Genomic DNA, 18,111 nt, shown 5'->3' on the forward strand with positions numbered 1-18,111 from the left:
GGAAAAAAAAACCCAAACCCTCAAAAATGTGTTCTTTTCCTGAAGGAATTTCCCTTTCATGTCATTCATTCCTCCACCAGGGAATCCTGGGAGCCTTCAGCCTGTGGTCAGCTGTGTCCTGCATGCCTGCATTTTCTGGGACTCACCCCCAATTTTCCTCCTGGCTCCTTACTGGGCCCAGAGATAGCATCAGGCTTTTCTCCTCCCTAATCCCTGACTCTAGGCAGCTGGGGACCTGTTCAGCCCTGATCTATTCAGTTTGGTCATTAAATCCTGATCCTGGACCCAGATTATCTGGGTTCAAATTCTGCCTCTACCTCTTACTAGCTGTGTGACTTAGGTAGGTCACTTCACCTCTCTGTGTCTTAGTTCGATTCTCTCCAAAGTGAAGATAACAATACATTTGAGGATGAAAATAATTCGTCTATGTAAAGCATTTGGAACAATGCTGACATAACTGTTATCAATTCTGGAAGTTATTAATTCTGGAGGTTATTGATACTTGCAAGAGACTTGGATGGATATATACTAAACTTCTCTTTTCATTTCTTCTAGTCTCACCCTGGAATTTTTGTGAACTCTCAATTATTCACGCTGTCAAGGGCTTAAGGGGGCAATTGCAAATGAGTGAATAAATTAATAAATTAGAAAGCTTGAGTTGCCTGCTGAAAATGAGATTATTGTTATGGATGAGGAAGCTTAGCTCAATAGATGGTTGATTTGGGAATAACTACATCCAGTCTAGGAGGGGGTGGCCCCCTGAGAATTTCCAATCATGAGGTTGATAGAGCAACCTACGAACAGGCAGTTTACTGTTAAATGTGGTAAATTCTGTATGAAGATATACAGATGACAGCAGAAAGGAAGTGGAATTCTTGTTTTGGGGGTTGGGGGTGGCTGTGACTCTCAGCCCTGGCTGGGTTTCAGAACCACCTGGCAATCAACACATGGAACCTGAGGGCTTTGATTTCCAGTTCTTCAGACGGAACAGGGCCATCAGAATTCCTAATAATTCTTCACCAGGTGGTCAGGAAACCAAGCTGCGCATCAAACATCATCATGATATAAGCACGTACTACAAATTGGACCATCTAATCCACTTTCAATCCTCTCTACAAAGCAACTTAAAGTATTCCCATTTTTCAGGCAAGAACATTGAGGTTTAAGTAATTTGACCAAAACTGCACAGCAGAGCCCTCATTTTAATCCAGCTCTATGTCTAAAGACCTGTTTTATGTCATATGCCACGCTAACAGGACGTCAGCCTGGAAGAATCTTACCAGAAATTGAAATTAAGATAGTCAGCTCAGATGTGAACTCTAACGTCCCTCTGTAATGGGTCAGAGCAAAGATCTGCCAGCCCATTTAAAGCACAAAGGCTCAGAGCCAGGGGGAGCCTGGATCTTTGTCCTTTGGCCTCTATTAGCATATCTAAAGGAAGAATGAGTCCTGGGGGGTGCACCAGGGCATGGGCCAGTTAGCCTCATATTTTGTGAGCTAAGGGGAGGGGTCTTGACCCAGCATACCCCTGGCAGCATTGTGATCTGGCATTAATTTTTGCCCTTGTCTGTGGTCTCTGAACTCTGGCTCCTTGATTTCATTCTATGACCCCTCTGTCTTCACCTAGGGACTTAAACATGGCTAGTCTCCCCTTCCCATACTCCCCTCATTCTCAAGATGGCAGAGTCCACTCTGCTCCCACTCTGCTGCCTGTGCTGAGGGCTTCAGAGGTGCACACTTCCAAGGCCCTGGTTTAGGTACTGAGGTTAATGGTGGTGAGGGAGAATTGTCCTCAGACAGGACCAGAGTTTACATTCCAGCAGGCTCTGTGCTGGCTTTAGACCTCAGAAATCACTTTAATTTTGGTTTTTGGTCTCATTTTCTTTACCTGTGAAATGGGATGATGATGCCTACTCCAAATGATTGTTGGGAGGATGAAAATAGACAATAGGCATTCCAAGTGTAGAGTAAGAACTCTATAGATGGTACCCACATGTGATTCAGCTGGTATAGAGCTTCATGTGACTGTCTGCAGGCACTTTAGAATCAACATGTGAAATAGAGAACCTTTCCCCCAAATTTGTCCTTCCACTTGGATTCCTATCAAAGGAAACAGAGATACCTTCCATGAAATTTCCAGAGCCAGAAACCTAGGGTGACCTTGGCCTTTCCTTCCACAACCATCCAAATGGGCACTGAGTTTTAGTGATTGTGTCTCCCACTATTTGGCTATTACAAGCCACCATTGGAACTTCTTTGTTGTTGTTTTCTTTGTTTGAAACTCCTTGACAGGGTCTCATTATGTTGTCCAGGTTGTTTCCCACCTGACTTGCTGGGCCAGCTGGGACAGTGCTGAACCACCAAATATGCCAGGTACTGTCTCCCCAGCCTCCTGCCCCTCCCCTCCTCAGCTTGTTAGTTTCCACTGGGGATGCTGCTGGGAGGCCTCAGCAGCATTGCTAATATCCTCTGGGAGAAGTTTGCCCATACACCCACGCATGCACGCGCGCGAGCACACACACACACACACACACACATAACAGCTGCATCAAGTGCCTCTCTCTTGAAGCTTCTGTCTTTCCAGGACTCTGGAGCCCCTGAGCACTTGACTCCCCTCTGGGCATTGCCCTCAGTAGGAGGTCTCCTCACAAGGCTTAATAGTCAGAGGGCTACACTGCTGGTCAAGCACAGTCTTAAACATGCTCCCAACCCTGTGGTGTAGATGCACCTCATCTGTCTGTTCCACTGTCGGTGACTGAACAGCTTGCTCTGGCCAGGCCCTGGGGCAGGCACTGGGGATGTGGCAGGGTAAGGACAGTGGAGGTGCCAGAGGAGGGGAGGGTTCCTGTTTTATCTTGTAAGGTCAGGAAAAGCCTCTCTGGAAAGTAAAACATGAGCAGAGACCTGAGGGAAGTGGAAGGTGAATATCTAGGGCAAGTAGGGTCCAGGCTGAAGGGATTATTAGCCCCATTTGATGAACGAGGGAAACCAGGACTCTGGGGAGGTCATCCAATGCCACAGACCAAGTGGCAGAGCTGGGTTTCAAAACCAGGTTCTGGAAATCTCCCTGTTAACCTTGACTTTTTGCTGTCTTTTGTGGCACACAGCAACTGTCTTTGCTGAGGGCCAGGCTGGCTCGGACCAGCACCCACGCTTTCACTGGGGCTGGGCCTCACACATCCTGGAGAGGAGGGGCTGATCACCTGGCTTGAGATATGGGTTCAATGGGTGGCTCTGCCTTTCTGTTTTGTGTATCTGTTTCTGTGGCCTCTACTGGATAGACAGTGTGTCTACTTTCTGGTCAGCTGCAAGAATCATGCTTCTCCTGCAGAGCCGAGAACCAGTCCCTGAAATATGGGGACTTGGCCAAGGCAAGTTTTCCTCGTTGGTCAGCCATCAGGATGGCTCCTGTGGGCACCCACTGTCTTTCACAGCTTCCTTCAAAATTCAGCAGGAGGCACTGCGGCTTTTTGCAGGTAGTGTTTAAGTTGGCATCAAAGGACGTAGAGCATTTCTAGAAAGATGGGAATGGGAGATGCATTTTAGGCAGAAAGAAGTACGTGAGTTGAGAACAGCCTCAATGCTGCTCAGTCAGGGGCCCTGAGTCCAGGTGCAGCTCTGTTGAGGAAGGGAAGATAAGGTTGGAGAGAGAATGTAGGGTCAGATCATGGCAGCCTTTTTTCCCCCCTTTTAATGGCCTACTTTGCATGTTTCAGGTTGGAGTTCCAGTGATTCTGGAACTTTGCAAAGTTTCAGATAATTGATCTGGATTTTTCCTGTGGACATAAGGGCTTTAAGAAGCAAAGAATGCATACAGGAATTCCTCAAGGTTTTGAAAGACTGCTTGGGCTATGCAGAGAGCACAGGTTAGAACAGGTGAATGGAGACAGGCTACTGCACCAGTCTGGGTGTTAGATAGGAGCACCCAAGCCTGGAGTGGGGGGACAGATTCCACAGACATTTGGAAGTGTTAGTGACAGGACCTGCTTGCAGATTGATGTGGACATGCTTGGTGTAGGGGGGACCTCAAGAAGAATGGTGTCAGCATTTTTAGCTTGAGTGACTCAGCAGATCCCCGTTCACTGACACACAATACAAAAGACGAGGGGGCAGGTTTGAAGCATCTAGAATTCCAGGAATCCATCAGTGTGACATCTAGGTGGGGATGTGGGCTGGGAGTTTGGGATGGAAGTTAGAGCTGGAGAAACATGAAGGCTGAGGCTGCTGAAGGAAGAGAGGAAGATCTCTGAGGTGTGCAAAGAGAGGAGACAGGGCCTTGGCTCAATCTGCGGGCAGGTGGAGGAAGTAAAGCCAAAGAAGGAGCTGGAAGGGGGTGGTGGGGAGGCTAAAGTATGCAAAAGATGTATTGACTAAGGCATTGCTGGAACTCTTTGACGTGTCTCAGCAGCGATGGAGGCCACTTCTCAGGGGGAGTGCATAACTGACCTTACCTGGGTTATCTGCTCAGAAACCAGGGTCTTTTCCACCCTGGGCTTGCTTGCACGGCCTAGATGTAGCTCTCCTCTCCACATGCCCAGCCTCCTGCTGCCCAGGGGAAAGTCACAGAAATGGGGGTGCTCACCCTCCTCATTACTCTCCAGGAAACTCAGCTCAGGGCTGTGCACACTTGGGGGCTCAGCATACTAGCAAGTGAGTGACCAAACAGAATAGATGTCAGTGGTGACCTTGTTCCACTGCTTGGCCTGGTGTGTGAGGTATTCAAGGGGAATACCTCATTTTGAGTAATGAGTATAATTTACCCTCAGAATCTTGAGTTGTTTCCGGCTTGCTCCATTCATCGGTCCCTCTGTCTGTCCCTCCACCCATCTATTCATCCATCCTGTATCCAGCGTTCCCAGTGGAAATATCTACCAAAAGTCAAGCACTTTCAAAACTGCGCAGAGATCCCTGTGCTTTATCTTATTTAAAAAAAAATTTTTTTTTTTTTCATCTCAGTGCCCCTTTAGCAGTTATTCCCCTTGACCACCACCAGCAGCCCCTGGGCAACCACTAATCTACTTTCAGCCTGTAGATTTTGCTATTCTGGACATCTCATATAAATGGAATCTTTACTGATATGTGGTCTTCTGCGTCCGGCTTCTGTCACCTATGATGTTTTCAGAGGCCGTGCCTGCTCTCACGTCTCAGCACTACATTCCTTTTTATGACCCAGGGATACTCCATTGTATTGAGAGAACACATTGTGTTCATCTGTTCATATGTTTAGGATGTTTTTACTTTTTGAGTATTATGAATAATGCTTCTCTGACCTTTGTATAATATATATTTTTTTGTGGACATATGTTTCTGTTTTCTTGGGATAGACATAAAAGCAAAATTGCTATGTTACATGGTGATTTTTTTATTTGTCTTTATTTGTTTTTGGTACTAGGGATTGAATCCAAATACACTTAACCTCTGAGCCACATCTCCAGCACTTTATTTATTTATTTATTTATTTTGAGACAGTGTCTCACTAAGGTGCTTAGGGCTCACTAAGTTGCTGAGGCTTGAACTCAAGATCCTCCTGCCTCAGCCTCCCGAGTTGCTGCGATTACAGGTGTGCGCCACCATGCCCAGCTAGGTTACATGGTAATTTACATCTGTCATTTTGAGGAATTGCCAAACATTTTCCGAAAAGGCCATCCTGTTTTCCATTCTCACCATCAGTGAATGAGGGTTTGCTTGTTCACATCTTCACCAGCATGTATTTCAAAACTGGGATATTTGAGAGCCTTGGTAATTATGCCAGCATAATCAGGACTATCTGGAACATATTCTTACTTTGCCTAGATACCAAAAAAATATAAAATTCGATTCCTGATTTCAGGGAACTTTCTGGTCACATGTTGAGTCAAAGCTCCAAGCCCCACATACTAGAGTCAGTTAAAGAATCAAGTAAAGATAAATTATCAAGAAGGAAAGGTGGGGAGGGGGGGCTAGGGATGAATAGAGATACTTTGGATTATGACAGAGGATAGTGAAGGGAGGGGAGGGGGCATGGGAGTAGAACGAATCGGACATTGTTACCCTGTGTGCATATATGATTACACAACCAGTGTGTTCTACATCAGGTACAACTCTATGTATGATGTGTCAAAATGCATTCTACTGTCATGTATAACTAGAACAAATTTTTAAAAAGGAGAGAAGGAAAGCAGGGGCTGGAGTTGTAGCTCAGAGACAGAGCGCTTGCCTAGCACGAGCAAGGCATTGGGTTCCATCCTCAGCACCACATAAAAATAAATAAAAGGAAAAAAAGGTATTGTGTTCACCTATTTAGAAAAAAAGAACTGGAATGATTTAAAAAAAAAAAAGGAAAGAGTCGGGCGCAGCACATGCCTGTAATGCCAGTGGCTGGCCGTACTGAGGCCAGAGGATCTTGAGTTCAAAGCCAGCCTCAGCAATAGTGAGGTGCTAAGCAACTCAGTGAGACCCTGTCTCTAAATAAAATACAAAATAGGGCTGAGGGTGTGGTTCAGTGGCTGAGCGCCCCTGAGTTCAATCCATGGTACTCCCTCACAAAAAGAAAATAAAAAACAAAGGAAAGCAGGCTAGGGATGTAGCTCAGTGGTAGAGAACTTGCCTAGCATATACATGGTTCAGTACCACACCAAAGAAATAAAATGTGGTAAAGAAGAAGGAAAGCAAAACACATCTTAATTCCTCCAGGAGACTGTATTCTCTTTAAAATACAAGAACCAACCCTGACATGATGGTGTGAACCTACAGTCCCAGTTAGCGGGAGGCTGAGGCAGGAGGATCACTTTGGCCCAGGAGTTGCAGGCCAGTCTGGGCAAGAGCAGAGCTCTGTCTGTCTGCATTGTTCATGGACCCAGGAGTGTCTTGTGTTTGATAAGGTCTCAATAAAGATCTGTGGACTGAGGGGATGAATGGGAGAGTGAATGATCCAGACTCTCTTGAATGAATTACCCAGAACTGTTTTTTGGGGGTTTGGGGAGAAATATTTTCTAAAACTGCATCTTTTTGGTTCCATGTTTGTAACACACTAACGACTAATTTTAAATGAAAAAAATTAATAACCTACCAGTAGAGAAGCCTTAAACTGGGTCCTGCAAGTAGAAGTGGCTGAAACCAGGTAGAGCAAAGACCATCCCAGCAGGGGAACTGCCCTGAGCAGGGAGACAGGAGGGTCTTTATGCAGAGTACCTTTCCCAGAAGTTAGCCACATTTGGGATTAAAAGATGCAGTGCCTACACCCTGGGAGTTTCCCATCTTTGAGGGAAAAGAAGATTTATTCATAGAAAACAATGGGAGTAGTTTAGAACAACCTTTAACTGGCCATCCATGATCTTTAATCTTATAACCCTGGGAGCTTGGTGGAAGAGGTGGGCCAGGAGTTAGGCCTTGAGGGAAGGGGCTGGAATTGGGGAAGGGAGCAGGATGCCAGTGGTGAGTGATAAGGCCCTGAGGTAGGCTGGAGTGCTGGGGCTGAGATAAAGCTGGAAAGAGCAGCTGGGGCCTCTAGCAAGAGAACTTTAAGAGCCAGGCTGGTTGACTTTTAAATTTGGCCTGATAAGCAGGTCCTTGGACTGCAGATGAAAGGAGTGTCTGAGAGAGATTAATCTGATGGCCTTGGGCCATTGATGGTGATCTGTCTGGGAGCAGTGTGAAGACAGGAGTTCTGGAGGCTTTTGCAATAGAAATGTGGGCCCAGCATTTCAAACCAGAGTTTGAAACCCTTAATGAAACTCCACCTGCTAGTTGAATCCTGTCCATGACTTCCATGGAATTCATTTTTTCCTTAACCATAAGGAGTTGAAGCCATTATTTGTATATTGCAACAATCAGGGCTATACCGTGAACCGGAATCCAAAATGTACAGATATTCCCGAGACAGGATATAAAGATTTCACATAAATTTCAGGTTGGCAGAGGGCAAGTTTAGATCAGAATCCTCAGAGAGATGCATTCCCTCTTCTCCGTGGTAAGGGGTTTGCTTTACCACAGAGGTGGGTGAATAGCATACACAGGTAGGAACTAAGGGATTTCAGAGTGGTTTTGTTGCAGCGAAGTAACTGATTGGTTCAGGAAACCAAACAAAGGAAGAAATCCAAGATGGCACCAGGATTTAAGGTCTGAAGACTCCAAAGAAAGATGGTAGTATTCTTAGAAATGTGCCAGTTTATTGAGGGATGGCAAGATGGTGGCATACATTTAGAATATTGAAAATAGGTGGCTTAGCTAGTCCCAGGAAAGACTGGTCAGGTTGGTCATGGAGGAGAGGCCAGCACATTGTGGTCTTTCCCAGCCTTTGCTAGGGCTCTAGAAATTTTGTCAACTGGCATATTTACTGCTTTGCCTGCTTTACTTTTGATGTATTTCCAATAAGTAAGATGCTTGCTATAGGGTTTTACTAGATGCCTTGTATAAAACTAAGGAAGTTGCTGTCCACTCCTGCTTTGCCAAGGTTTTGGGGCTTTTTTGGTGGGGCATTTCAGACAGGGCCTTGCTAAGTTGCTGAGGCTCTCCTCAAACTTGCAATCCTGCCTCAGCCTTCTAAACTACTGGGATTACAGGCTTGTACCACCACACCTGGCCTGTAAATGGGTGTTGAATTTTATCAAATGCAAATGCCTTTCTGACTTCTGTTGATGTGATCATATGATTTTCCCCCTTTAATCTATTGGTGTAATGAATTATATTGATTTTTTTTTTCAAAATAGTAAGCCAACTAGGCATTTTGACATAAAGTCAACTTAATCACAACACATTAACCTTTTTATATATTGCTAGGATCAGTTTGCTAATATCTTACTTAGGATTTTGCATCCATATTTTTAAGTGTAATTTTTCTTTTCATACACTCTTCTTTTTCAGTTTTGGAATCAATATTATATTAAAAATGAGAAGTGACTCCTCTTTTCATATCCTCGGAGTTTGTATAGGATTAAAATTACTTTGTTTTTTTAGTACTGGGATTGAACTCAAGGTTCACTGAGCCACATCCTCAGCCCCTTTTTATATTTTATTTAGAGGCAGGGTCTCACTGAGTTACATAGGGCCTCACTAAATTGCTTAGGCTGGCCTTGAACTGGAGATCCTCCTGCCTCAGTCTCCTAGCCTCGGGATTACAGGTGTGTGCCACCGCACCTGGCTGAGATGACTTGTTTCTTGAATGTGTGGTAGTACTCTGCATGTTTGCTCTCAAAGGTTATCCCATCACGTGGGTGACAGAAGAGAAAGGAACTTGCTTGAAGAGTGAAAGTAGCTTAACAATAAGGAAAATATTTCACACATCATAAAAAGTCCAGAGGTAGATTTAGAATTGGTTAATCAGTAGCTCAAGAGTGTCATCAGGAAAGGGTATTCATTCTGGTAATTTTCAGATGTCAGCTTCTTCCATCAATGCAAGATGGTGTAGCTGCTTTAAGCATCACGGCACAATGGTTTCAAAGTGTAGTTTACAGGCCAGGTGTGGTGGTACAAGCCTGTAATCCCAGTAGTTTAGAAGGCTGAGGCAGGAGGACTGCAAGTTTGAGGATAGCCTCAGCAACTTAGCAAGGCCCTGTCTGAAAATAAAAAATAAAAAGGGCTGGGGATGTGGCTCAGTGGTAAAGCACCCTTGGGTTCAATTCCTGGTACGTTCCCCCCCCCACAAGTAGTGTAGGTTCCAGCTGGGGGTATACCTCAGTAGTAGAGTGCTTGCCCAGCAAGTGAGGCCCTGAGTTCAATTCCCAGTGCTGAGAAAGAGGTAGGATAGAGAGGTAGGGGTGGGGAAGGAAGAAGGGAATAAAGAGGAGTGGATTCTGTAAGCCCGGAGCTATCTGTCATTTGGGTGAGTTGCTTAAACTCCCTATGAAATGAGATTATGAGAGTACTTTACCTTAGAAGTTTGACATTAATTGGATAAAACACATATGAATTTTTAAAAAACTCTTAGAAGCCAGTGCCATGGCACACACAGTAATCCCAGCAGCTCAGGAGGCTGAGGCAGGAGGATAGTGAGTTCAAAACCAGCCTCAGCAAAAGCAAGGCACTAAGCAACTCAATGAGATACTGTCTCTAAATAAAATAAAAAATAGGGCTGGGGATGTGTTCCGTGGCTGAGTACCCCTGAGTTCAATCCCTGGTAACACCCCCCTCCCCCCAAAAAAAACCCCACAACTCTTAGAATAGTGCCTGGCACATATTAGGCATTCAGTAAATACTAGCATATCTTAATCCATTCTCACACAAGGCAGACAAACAATGACAAGAAACTGTTTTTCTCTTGTGCCTCATTTTCTTTTTAATTTTTAATTTTGGTGGCAGGGTACCGGGGGTTGAACTCAGGGGCACTAGACCACTGAGCTACATGCCCAGCCCTATTTTGTATTTTATTTAGAGACAGGGTATCGCTGAGTTGCTTAGTGCCTTGCTTTTGCTGGCTTTGAACTGGAGATCCTCCTGCCTCAGCCTCCCAAGCCTCTAGGATTATAGGTGCCTGCCACCACGCTCTGGTTTGTGCCCCATTCATAGATGCTTGGTGGCTGCCTTACCTTCACACTCTCTTGGTTAGGATTGTGGCAGGTGCCTGTTCCTCAACTAGTCGTGGTTTTGTTATAACTTGGTTTGGAATATTATAGATTCAGCTTCCGAGTCAAGGGAGCGCCTGAACTCCTGTCCCCCAAATACAGCACACCTAATACAGCAACACGATCTGGGTTCTGTGCCCAGGGAAGAATCTGGGGTGGTGATGGTGGGGGTCTGTTAGTCCCACAAGGAGGGGCAGAGCAGGAGCCCACCCCTGCTGGTTCTCTACGGGGCCCTTCTGTCTAGCTGTCAGGGTTCCTCAGCGCCTTTGAACACCTATTATCTCCTCTGGTTCTAGAACCGCCCTCCCCCTGGCATTGTTATCCCCCTTTACAGACTGGAGACTGGTTCTAGGTGGGGGTGCTTGCCCAGTGGATGTGTGTGTTTGGGACTGAGCCAGGTCCTGGGGCTCAAGATCTTCAGACTGAAATTCTGTCCTTTTATCTCTCTTCTGTGAGCTCCCAGTTGTTTGTCTTTACCTGCCACCTCCACAGATGCCACTCCCATGTGCTCCTCTGCTGTCTACTTAATAATTAATTAATTAATCTATCTATCTTTTGGATTGAACCCAGGGGCACTTAACTGCTGAGCCACATCCCCAGCCTTTTACAAATATTTTATTTAGAGATAGGGTCTCACTGAGTTACTTAGGGCCTCGCTTTTGCTGAGGCTGGCTTTGAACTAGAGATCCTCCTGACTCAGCCTCCCAAGCAGCTGGGATTACAGGCGTGTGCCACTGCCCAGGCCTGGCTACTGAATATTTTAAATACAACCTTTTCATTAAATTAAAGAGAAACTTGGTAGAGTCCCAGGTTTAATGTCTGATAACACATACGCACACACATCATAATGAGCACAGAATATTTGTTCACACCTAGAACTTGGGCTCTGGCTCCCAACTGCCTGGGTCTGGGTCCAGTGCTGCCAGGCAGTACAGGCCATGGGTCTCTGTGGCGATGTCATGGCTCTTACCATCAGAGTGTAGCAGGCTCACTCCTAAGTGCCAGCACTGCAACCCTGTCTGCTTGTTCTAACTATCAAAGTCCATGGTGCCCTCCCACGGGGAGGCTGGAAGTGCCCAGGAATTGATCCTGCTCCACCCCCATCCCCAGCAGCCCTCAACCAATGGCTTTAGGAATTGGGGGACAAATATCCCAGGTCCCTACCCCTCGGCTAGGCATTCTAAGGCAAGCACTTTCCATAGATTCCCAGAATTCCGAGGCAGGACTGAGCTCCAGTTACTCACAGTGGAAATTTAGTAATGCAGTCTGTCCCTCCTGTCCCTTGCCAGCTCTGTTTCTCTTTGGAGGTTCCTGTAATCGCCTCTCAAATAAATCACCTCTAAACCACATGGCTTCACTTGAATTTTTCATGTGAAGTCTCCGGGCCTGCTTCTGGGGGAAGCCACTCTCTGGCTGGATGTCTGCCTTGGAGGATTGCCTCCCCTCTTTGTGCCTCTTACATGTCATCTTATCTGAGGTATGGGAAGCAGCTAAAAGCATAAAGCAAATGTGCTAAAACTCTCAGTGCCTGGCTAGAATAGTGGCTTAGCAAGGCCACTATTCTATTAAAATTACTACCTAAAATGTCTGCTATGTGCCCGGGGTTGTTATTATACATTGGGACATACCACTCAGGACTTTTTGGGGTGCCTCCCTCCTGCCTCTTCCTTCTTCCCACTTACTGAGTTCCTGCGGTCCCAGTTCTGCCACCATAGACTGTCTCGTGAGGTTCAGGTGACCAGGACCATCAATCCTACTCTTCTCAGTGCAGCATGCTCTTCCCATCTCACAGGAACTGCTCTGTCTACCTCTGGTGGGAGTTGCAGATGCCCAGGTGAAAGCCTTCTATCTTAATGGCATCTCAGATTCCTCCATGATGCGGATTATCAGGTCATCCACTTTAAGACTGGGAACTCATAAAAGGGAAACTTCTCATCTCTCACCTATGTCTTGCATGTCCCAGGACAGCCTAAATCCTGCCCAGGCCTGGGGAGGGTGCTTAAGGTGTGAGGATTATTAATAATCACAGCTACCTTTCAGCAGAGGTACTCACTAAAGTCTGGTGCTATTGTAGGTGCTTTTCTCAGATTAATCCTCACCAGTACCATAGGAGATAGGTGCTTTTCCTGGGCCCATTTTGCAGATAAGAAGACCAAGACAAGGAAGAACTGGACTAGAATCATGCAAATAGCATAGCCAGGCACCAACCTAACTCCAGAGCTCACTTACCTGACCCATCTTGTGCCCTTGAACAAGGAAAGCTTCCTGGCTTAGAGTTTGAAGAGGCATCTCTCTCTGCCAGGTGTTTTTGGTTTTGATTTTGTTTTGGTGCTTGGGATTGAGGGGGCCCTTGACCACTGAGCCACATCCCCAGCTCTATTTTTTGTATTTGATTTAGAGACATGGTATTATTGAGTTGCTTAGCGCCTCACTGTTGCTGAGCTGGCTTTGAACTCGCAATCCTCCTGTCTCCACCTCCCGAGCCACTGGGATTATAGGCCTGTATCATTGTGCCTGGATCTGCCAGGTATTTTGCTAAAGCAGGTTGCCTTTCCTCACTGGAGACATGGAAGCTCCCCTTTACCCTCACCTGCAAAACAGAATCTAATAGAAGGATACAGCTAGAAAGCCTCTCTTATTTATTTTTTTTAGGCGGGGTTGATGTTGCTCAAGTTGGCCTTGAACTCCTGGGTTCAAGCAATCCTCCAGCCTGAGCCTCCTGAGTAGCAGGGATCACAGGCATGTTCCACTGCACCTGGCTTTAGAAAGCCTCACTTACTCGGAATCCTGATAGCCAGAAAGAAGAAGGAAAAACAAATGTGTATATGTAGGTTGCATTCTCATTTAATGAGTGAGTTGACACGTTCAGGCTGGTACTTGAGGTTTCTCTTCCCAAGCAACTTAGTGCTAGAGATTACAAACTGATTCCTGCCCCCTCAGACATAGTCCAGAGAGCAGTGCATGTGGCCTGCGGAGTTATTTATTTTTTTTAGTTGTGGACATTTCTCTGGAAAACAGGGAGCACATGGCAACATTCATTACCACGATATAGCAAAGGTCGAGCTAAGCAGCACCTCCTGACTTTGGATGGGACGCTGCTAGCTTCTGTGTCTGGTCCCACCCCTGCCTACTGGCTCCCTCACCACGCCTGAGTTGCCATTTAGCACATGCCTTGTACCGGGTTTTCCTTACATGGCTTTTGTTTTATTCATTCATTCAAAAAAGATTCATCATTGAGTCTGTCTGAAGCAGGTGCCATTGTGTGTTGGTGGGGCGGTAAGGAACATTCCAGACAGATAAAGCAGCCAGTGCAATGGGAGCACATCTGCCTACAGCAGAGTGTGGCCAGAGCCGAGGCAGGAAGGAGAGAGGAGGGGAACGGGGTGAAAGGTGCAGATCATGTCCTGTCTTTGGCACGCACTCCTAGTGCAGGAGACACCTCCAGGAGCTGCTGGGTTGAGACTAGACTGGAGGGGCAAGGCAGGTCAGGAAGACCCTCAGGAGGCTACTATTATAATCCAGGTGGGAAAAGATGTGATTTAGACTAGGGTGGTAGTAGTTAAACAGAGGAAAGAAAAGGGCTGGAGATGTATTTATAGAATCAAGCAGAAATGGGTAGCGGGTTGGATGCAGGAGACCAGTAAGGTCAAGGAAGAGTTGAGTTTGGACCAGAGAGGAGCAGAGAAGAAGCAAAGAGGGTGAATTTTGGAGAGGTTATTTTTTATTTTTTAAATTTTTAAGTGAAGGTAAATTTGCTCCATTCTTAAAATATCTTTATTTTATTTTTATGTGGTGTTGGGGATCGAACCCAGTGCCTCATGCATGCTAGGCAAGCACTCTACCACTGAGCCACAACCCCAGCCCTGGAGAGATTATTTTTAGTACCAGGGATTGAACCCAGGGACACTTAACTCCTGAGCCCCATCCCCAGCCCTTTTATGTATTTTCTTAAGAGATAGGGTCTCAATGAGTTGCTTACAGCTTCACTAAATTGCTGGGGCTGGTTTTGAACTTGTGATCCTCCTGCCTCAGGCTCCTAAACCACTGGGATTACATGCATGCATGACCAAACCTGGTCTCTGGCTAGGTTTTGAAAGTATCCTCTCTATGATCTGCAGGTGGAAGGGTATGGGATTTGAGAGAGAGAGGAGTCAAGAACTCCACTGTTTGGCTTGAGAAATTGGAAGAATGGAGCTACCATTTTCTGAGGTGAGGCGTCTTCAGGAGGAGCAGGTTTGTTGGGGGTAAAGATTGGGATGTCGGCTTTGGAGACGTTGGGTTTAAAGTATTAGATTTATATGTGGAGGTGCCAAGAAGCCAGCATCCTATGTGAAACAGAAAATAGGTCAATTCACATGCCAGCTCTGATTTGGAACACTGTGTTGAGAAGACTTTCAGGACTCATTCAGGCTCAACAGAAAGGCTTTTTTTTTTTGGTGCCAGGTGTGGTGTTTCACGTCTGTAATCCCAGTGACTCAGGAGCCTCAGGCAGGAGGATTGAAAGTTCAAGGCCAACCTCAGCTATTTATTGAGACCCTGTCTCAAAACAAAAAAGGGCTGGGAATATGGGTTCCCAGTACCAACAAAACAAAAGATGTTTCTTGACCGATGTCGAAGTGTATCTTGGGAGCTGGGCAGCAAGTCATGGTGCAATCTGAGTTTAAGATATTCTCAGACTGGGAAGAAACTGAAAATCATATTTGTATGTATTTTGTATCTTTTGGGAGGGTGGGGGTACCAGGGATTGAACCCAGGGGAGCTTAACCCCTGAGCCACATTCCCAGTCCTTTTATTTTATTATTTTGAGACGGTTTCTCACCAAGTTGCCTTGCTAAGATGCCGAGGCTGGCTTTGAACTCTGGATCCTCCTGCCTCAGCCTCCTGAGCTGCTGGGATTACAGGTGTGTGCCACTCATTCTTTTAACATCTTGTAGTATGCTCTGTAGTATATGTAATGTGTTAGAGTAGCAAGTATGGACATTGTTTATAAAGTAAGTATTCTATAGATGTTGAAGGTTTACTTATAGGAATGGACAAGCAAAAAAATGTTCCAGATTACTGATGAGAAAATGTCCAACTATAACTGATGCTCAAAATAGATACCCTGGATAACTGTCAACACAGAAGCATCTCCTGAATCCACAAAGAAGAAACTAAATTATGTTCAGTTTAGTTTAATGCTTAATTTTTTTTTCACAATAAAACATACATTTAGGCACAACTTCATCTACATAATATCTTAGCAAAAATGTTTAACTTGCCCGGTGGCCTATCACCCCTCCTGCTGGCCTGGGCAGGACGAAACATTTAGAGTCAGGAAGGTGGCTGTTGGTGAATTCTGTCCAAGAGAGAACATGTAGACAGCCCGGGCTCTGTGCGGCGGGTTGTCTTCTTGAACTCACACAGTATTTCTGTGTTTGCTTCATTCATTCAATAAATACTTACTGTTTACTGTTGGGGGGGAAAAAAAAAGTTCAACTCAGCTAGTAAGGTAGCACATGCCTGAAATCCCAGCAACTCTGGAGACTGAGGCCGGAGGACTGAAATTTCAAGGCCACCTCAGCAGGTTAGTGAGGACTTAAGCAATTTAGTGGGATCCTATCTCAAAATTAAAAAAAATAAAAAGGGCTGGGAATGTAGCTCACTGGTAAAGCTCTTCTGGGCCCCTGGGTTCAATCCCCAATATATATAAAAAAAAAAAAAAAATAGAAAAGAAAAAAGAAAAAAGTTTAATTTGTATCTAATCTGGAGAAAAAAATAGACAAATCCAAATTAGAGCACATTGTTTCAAATACATGGCTTTTTTGGGTTTGTTTTGTACCACAGATTGAACCCAGAGGCACTTAACCTCTGAGCCACATCATTGAGTTGTAGGGTAAGGGCAGTTATTATCCAGATTGGAAAAAAGGGGAAACAGAGATTCAGTAATTTCCTCAAAGACATAAGGCGTACAGCCAGGTTTTGAACTGAATAAAGCCTGACTTCAGAGCCTTGTCCACCTCCCTGTTTTAGGGTTCCCCTACCCCAGCCCCAAGCTTGGCTTCGCTCTACCTATCATCTCAGTGGATTTGAAGGAAACTAAGCCACAGAATGTGGACTGTGGGGTGATGGGCCCCACCCATCACCTTGTTCCCCTTCTCAGTTCTCAGATGGGGACATTTCAATGTTGAAGAGGAGGAAGGAGAAAGCATTTTATCCTTCCTCCTGGGGCTTCTCCTCTGCCTGGTGTTATTCCATTTCTAGTCCTCCATTAATATGCTATTTTATTGAGTAACTTTTTTTTTTTTTTTTTTTTTGGCAGAACCAGGGACTGAACTCAGGGCACTGTACCACTGAGTTATGTCCCCAGCCCTTTAAAAAATGTTAAATTTCAAGATAGGTTCTCACTTAATTGCGCAGGCAGGCTTTAAATTTACCACCCTCTTGGTCTCAGGCTGGGTGAGCACCACTGCTCCCAGTTTGAGTAACTTTTTTCTAACTGAATGTACCTGGGCAGAAGTTCCTTGCCCTATTGACCCTGGTCATTGCTTTGTATTATTATTATTTTTTTTTTCAAATTTCCATTTAGGATAAAACAAGGGGAACTCCTATTCCTTTGAGGTGGAAGGACTGGGGAAATTCCCAAGCAGATAATCTACCTCCCAGGGACTCCTTTGCCCTGCTTCTGCTCCTGAACCCCCCTCCCTCCTTAGCTTGTGTCTGGCCTGCTCCTTGGCCCCAGGATGACCTGCTAGCTCTGGGCCTGTCTGTGCAAGCCAGGGGTGAAGCAGAAGTAACTTTGATAAAGCTCTATGCACTAGGAGCTCCCTTCTCCAGGATGCAAGTTCACACCCCAGCTTGGAGGACAAGACAATGTCCCTTCCTTAACTAATAAATCTGTATACACTCATGAAACAGCACCAGAGGTGATAGAATGATGTGGTTAAGAGCACAAACTCTCGAGCTAGACTGACTCCTGATTAAGCACGGCTTTAACACAAACTGTGTGACCTTGGATTGTTATTTAGCCACTCTTAGTGTTAGTTACCTTTCCTGTTAAAGAGGGAAAGGTAATCATCTTTGTCTCATGAAGTCGTTGTGAAGATGAAATTATTTAATACCTATCAGGTGTGCAGTCCCTGGAACTTATTAAGTATGCACAAAGGACTGTTACCATCCCTGGTGGTCACAGCAAGGTGCAAGGTCCTGCAGAGGAGACACAGGCATATACTGCCCACTCTGTCCTTAAGGAGTGATTGTATAGCACTTTAAAAAGCCTGCAGTTTGGGGGAGCTAAACAGACCTTCGGTGAGTTACTTTATCACATCACACCTGTTTTCTCTTTGGTGAGCAGTTTTCAGAGGGTGAGATGGTGGAGTGTAAACCCCTTGTTCAGGGACACATACTTGGATCCTCATTCCTGTGAGTTGTCTGTCCCTTTCCACAGCTTATGCTCTGGAAGAGCTGGCGGGAGGACCAGGGCCAGTCACAGACTTCGAAGTGCAGGGCATGTTCAATGGGATGTGTGGGAGCATAGAGGCCAGACAGGCAGGTTCCTGTGGCCAGACCCTATTAGAAAGCTGTCTTGAGAAGT

The 18,111-nt window shown here is 45.5% G+C and overlaps 1 protein-coding gene across 3 annotated transcripts in view; it reads left to right on the plus strand.

Annotated features, from left to right (window-relative positions):
* Ccnd3 (cyclin D3) overlaps positions 1-18,111 on the plus strand; it is a 90,055-nt gene that overhangs the window by 62,288 nt on the left and 9,656 nt on the right. The window contains exon 2 of one of the 3 annotated variants that reach the window (XM_071613414.1): positions 2,313-2,373. The exons of 1 other annotated variant lie outside the window; for it this stretch is intronic. Coding sequence is in view for 1 of the 2 variants with exons in the window: in XM_027950410.3 (XP_027806211.1) it covers positions 14,727-14,747 (21 nt within the window). In the remaining variant the exon portion in view is untranslated. Of the gene's footprint in view, positions 1-2,312; positions 2,374-14,656; positions 14,748-18,111 lie in introns of all 3 variants that reach the window. One more of the 3 variants, XM_027950410.3, reaches the window with a different exon arrangement.

Source organism: Marmota flaviventris, chromosome 6, assembly GCF_047511675.1.
Source record: "Marmota flaviventris isolate mMarFla1 chromosome 6, mMarFla1.hap1, whole genome shotgun sequence".
Classification (NCBI taxonomy): domain Eukaryota; kingdom Metazoa; phylum Chordata; class Mammalia; order Rodentia; family Sciuridae; genus Marmota; species Marmota flaviventris.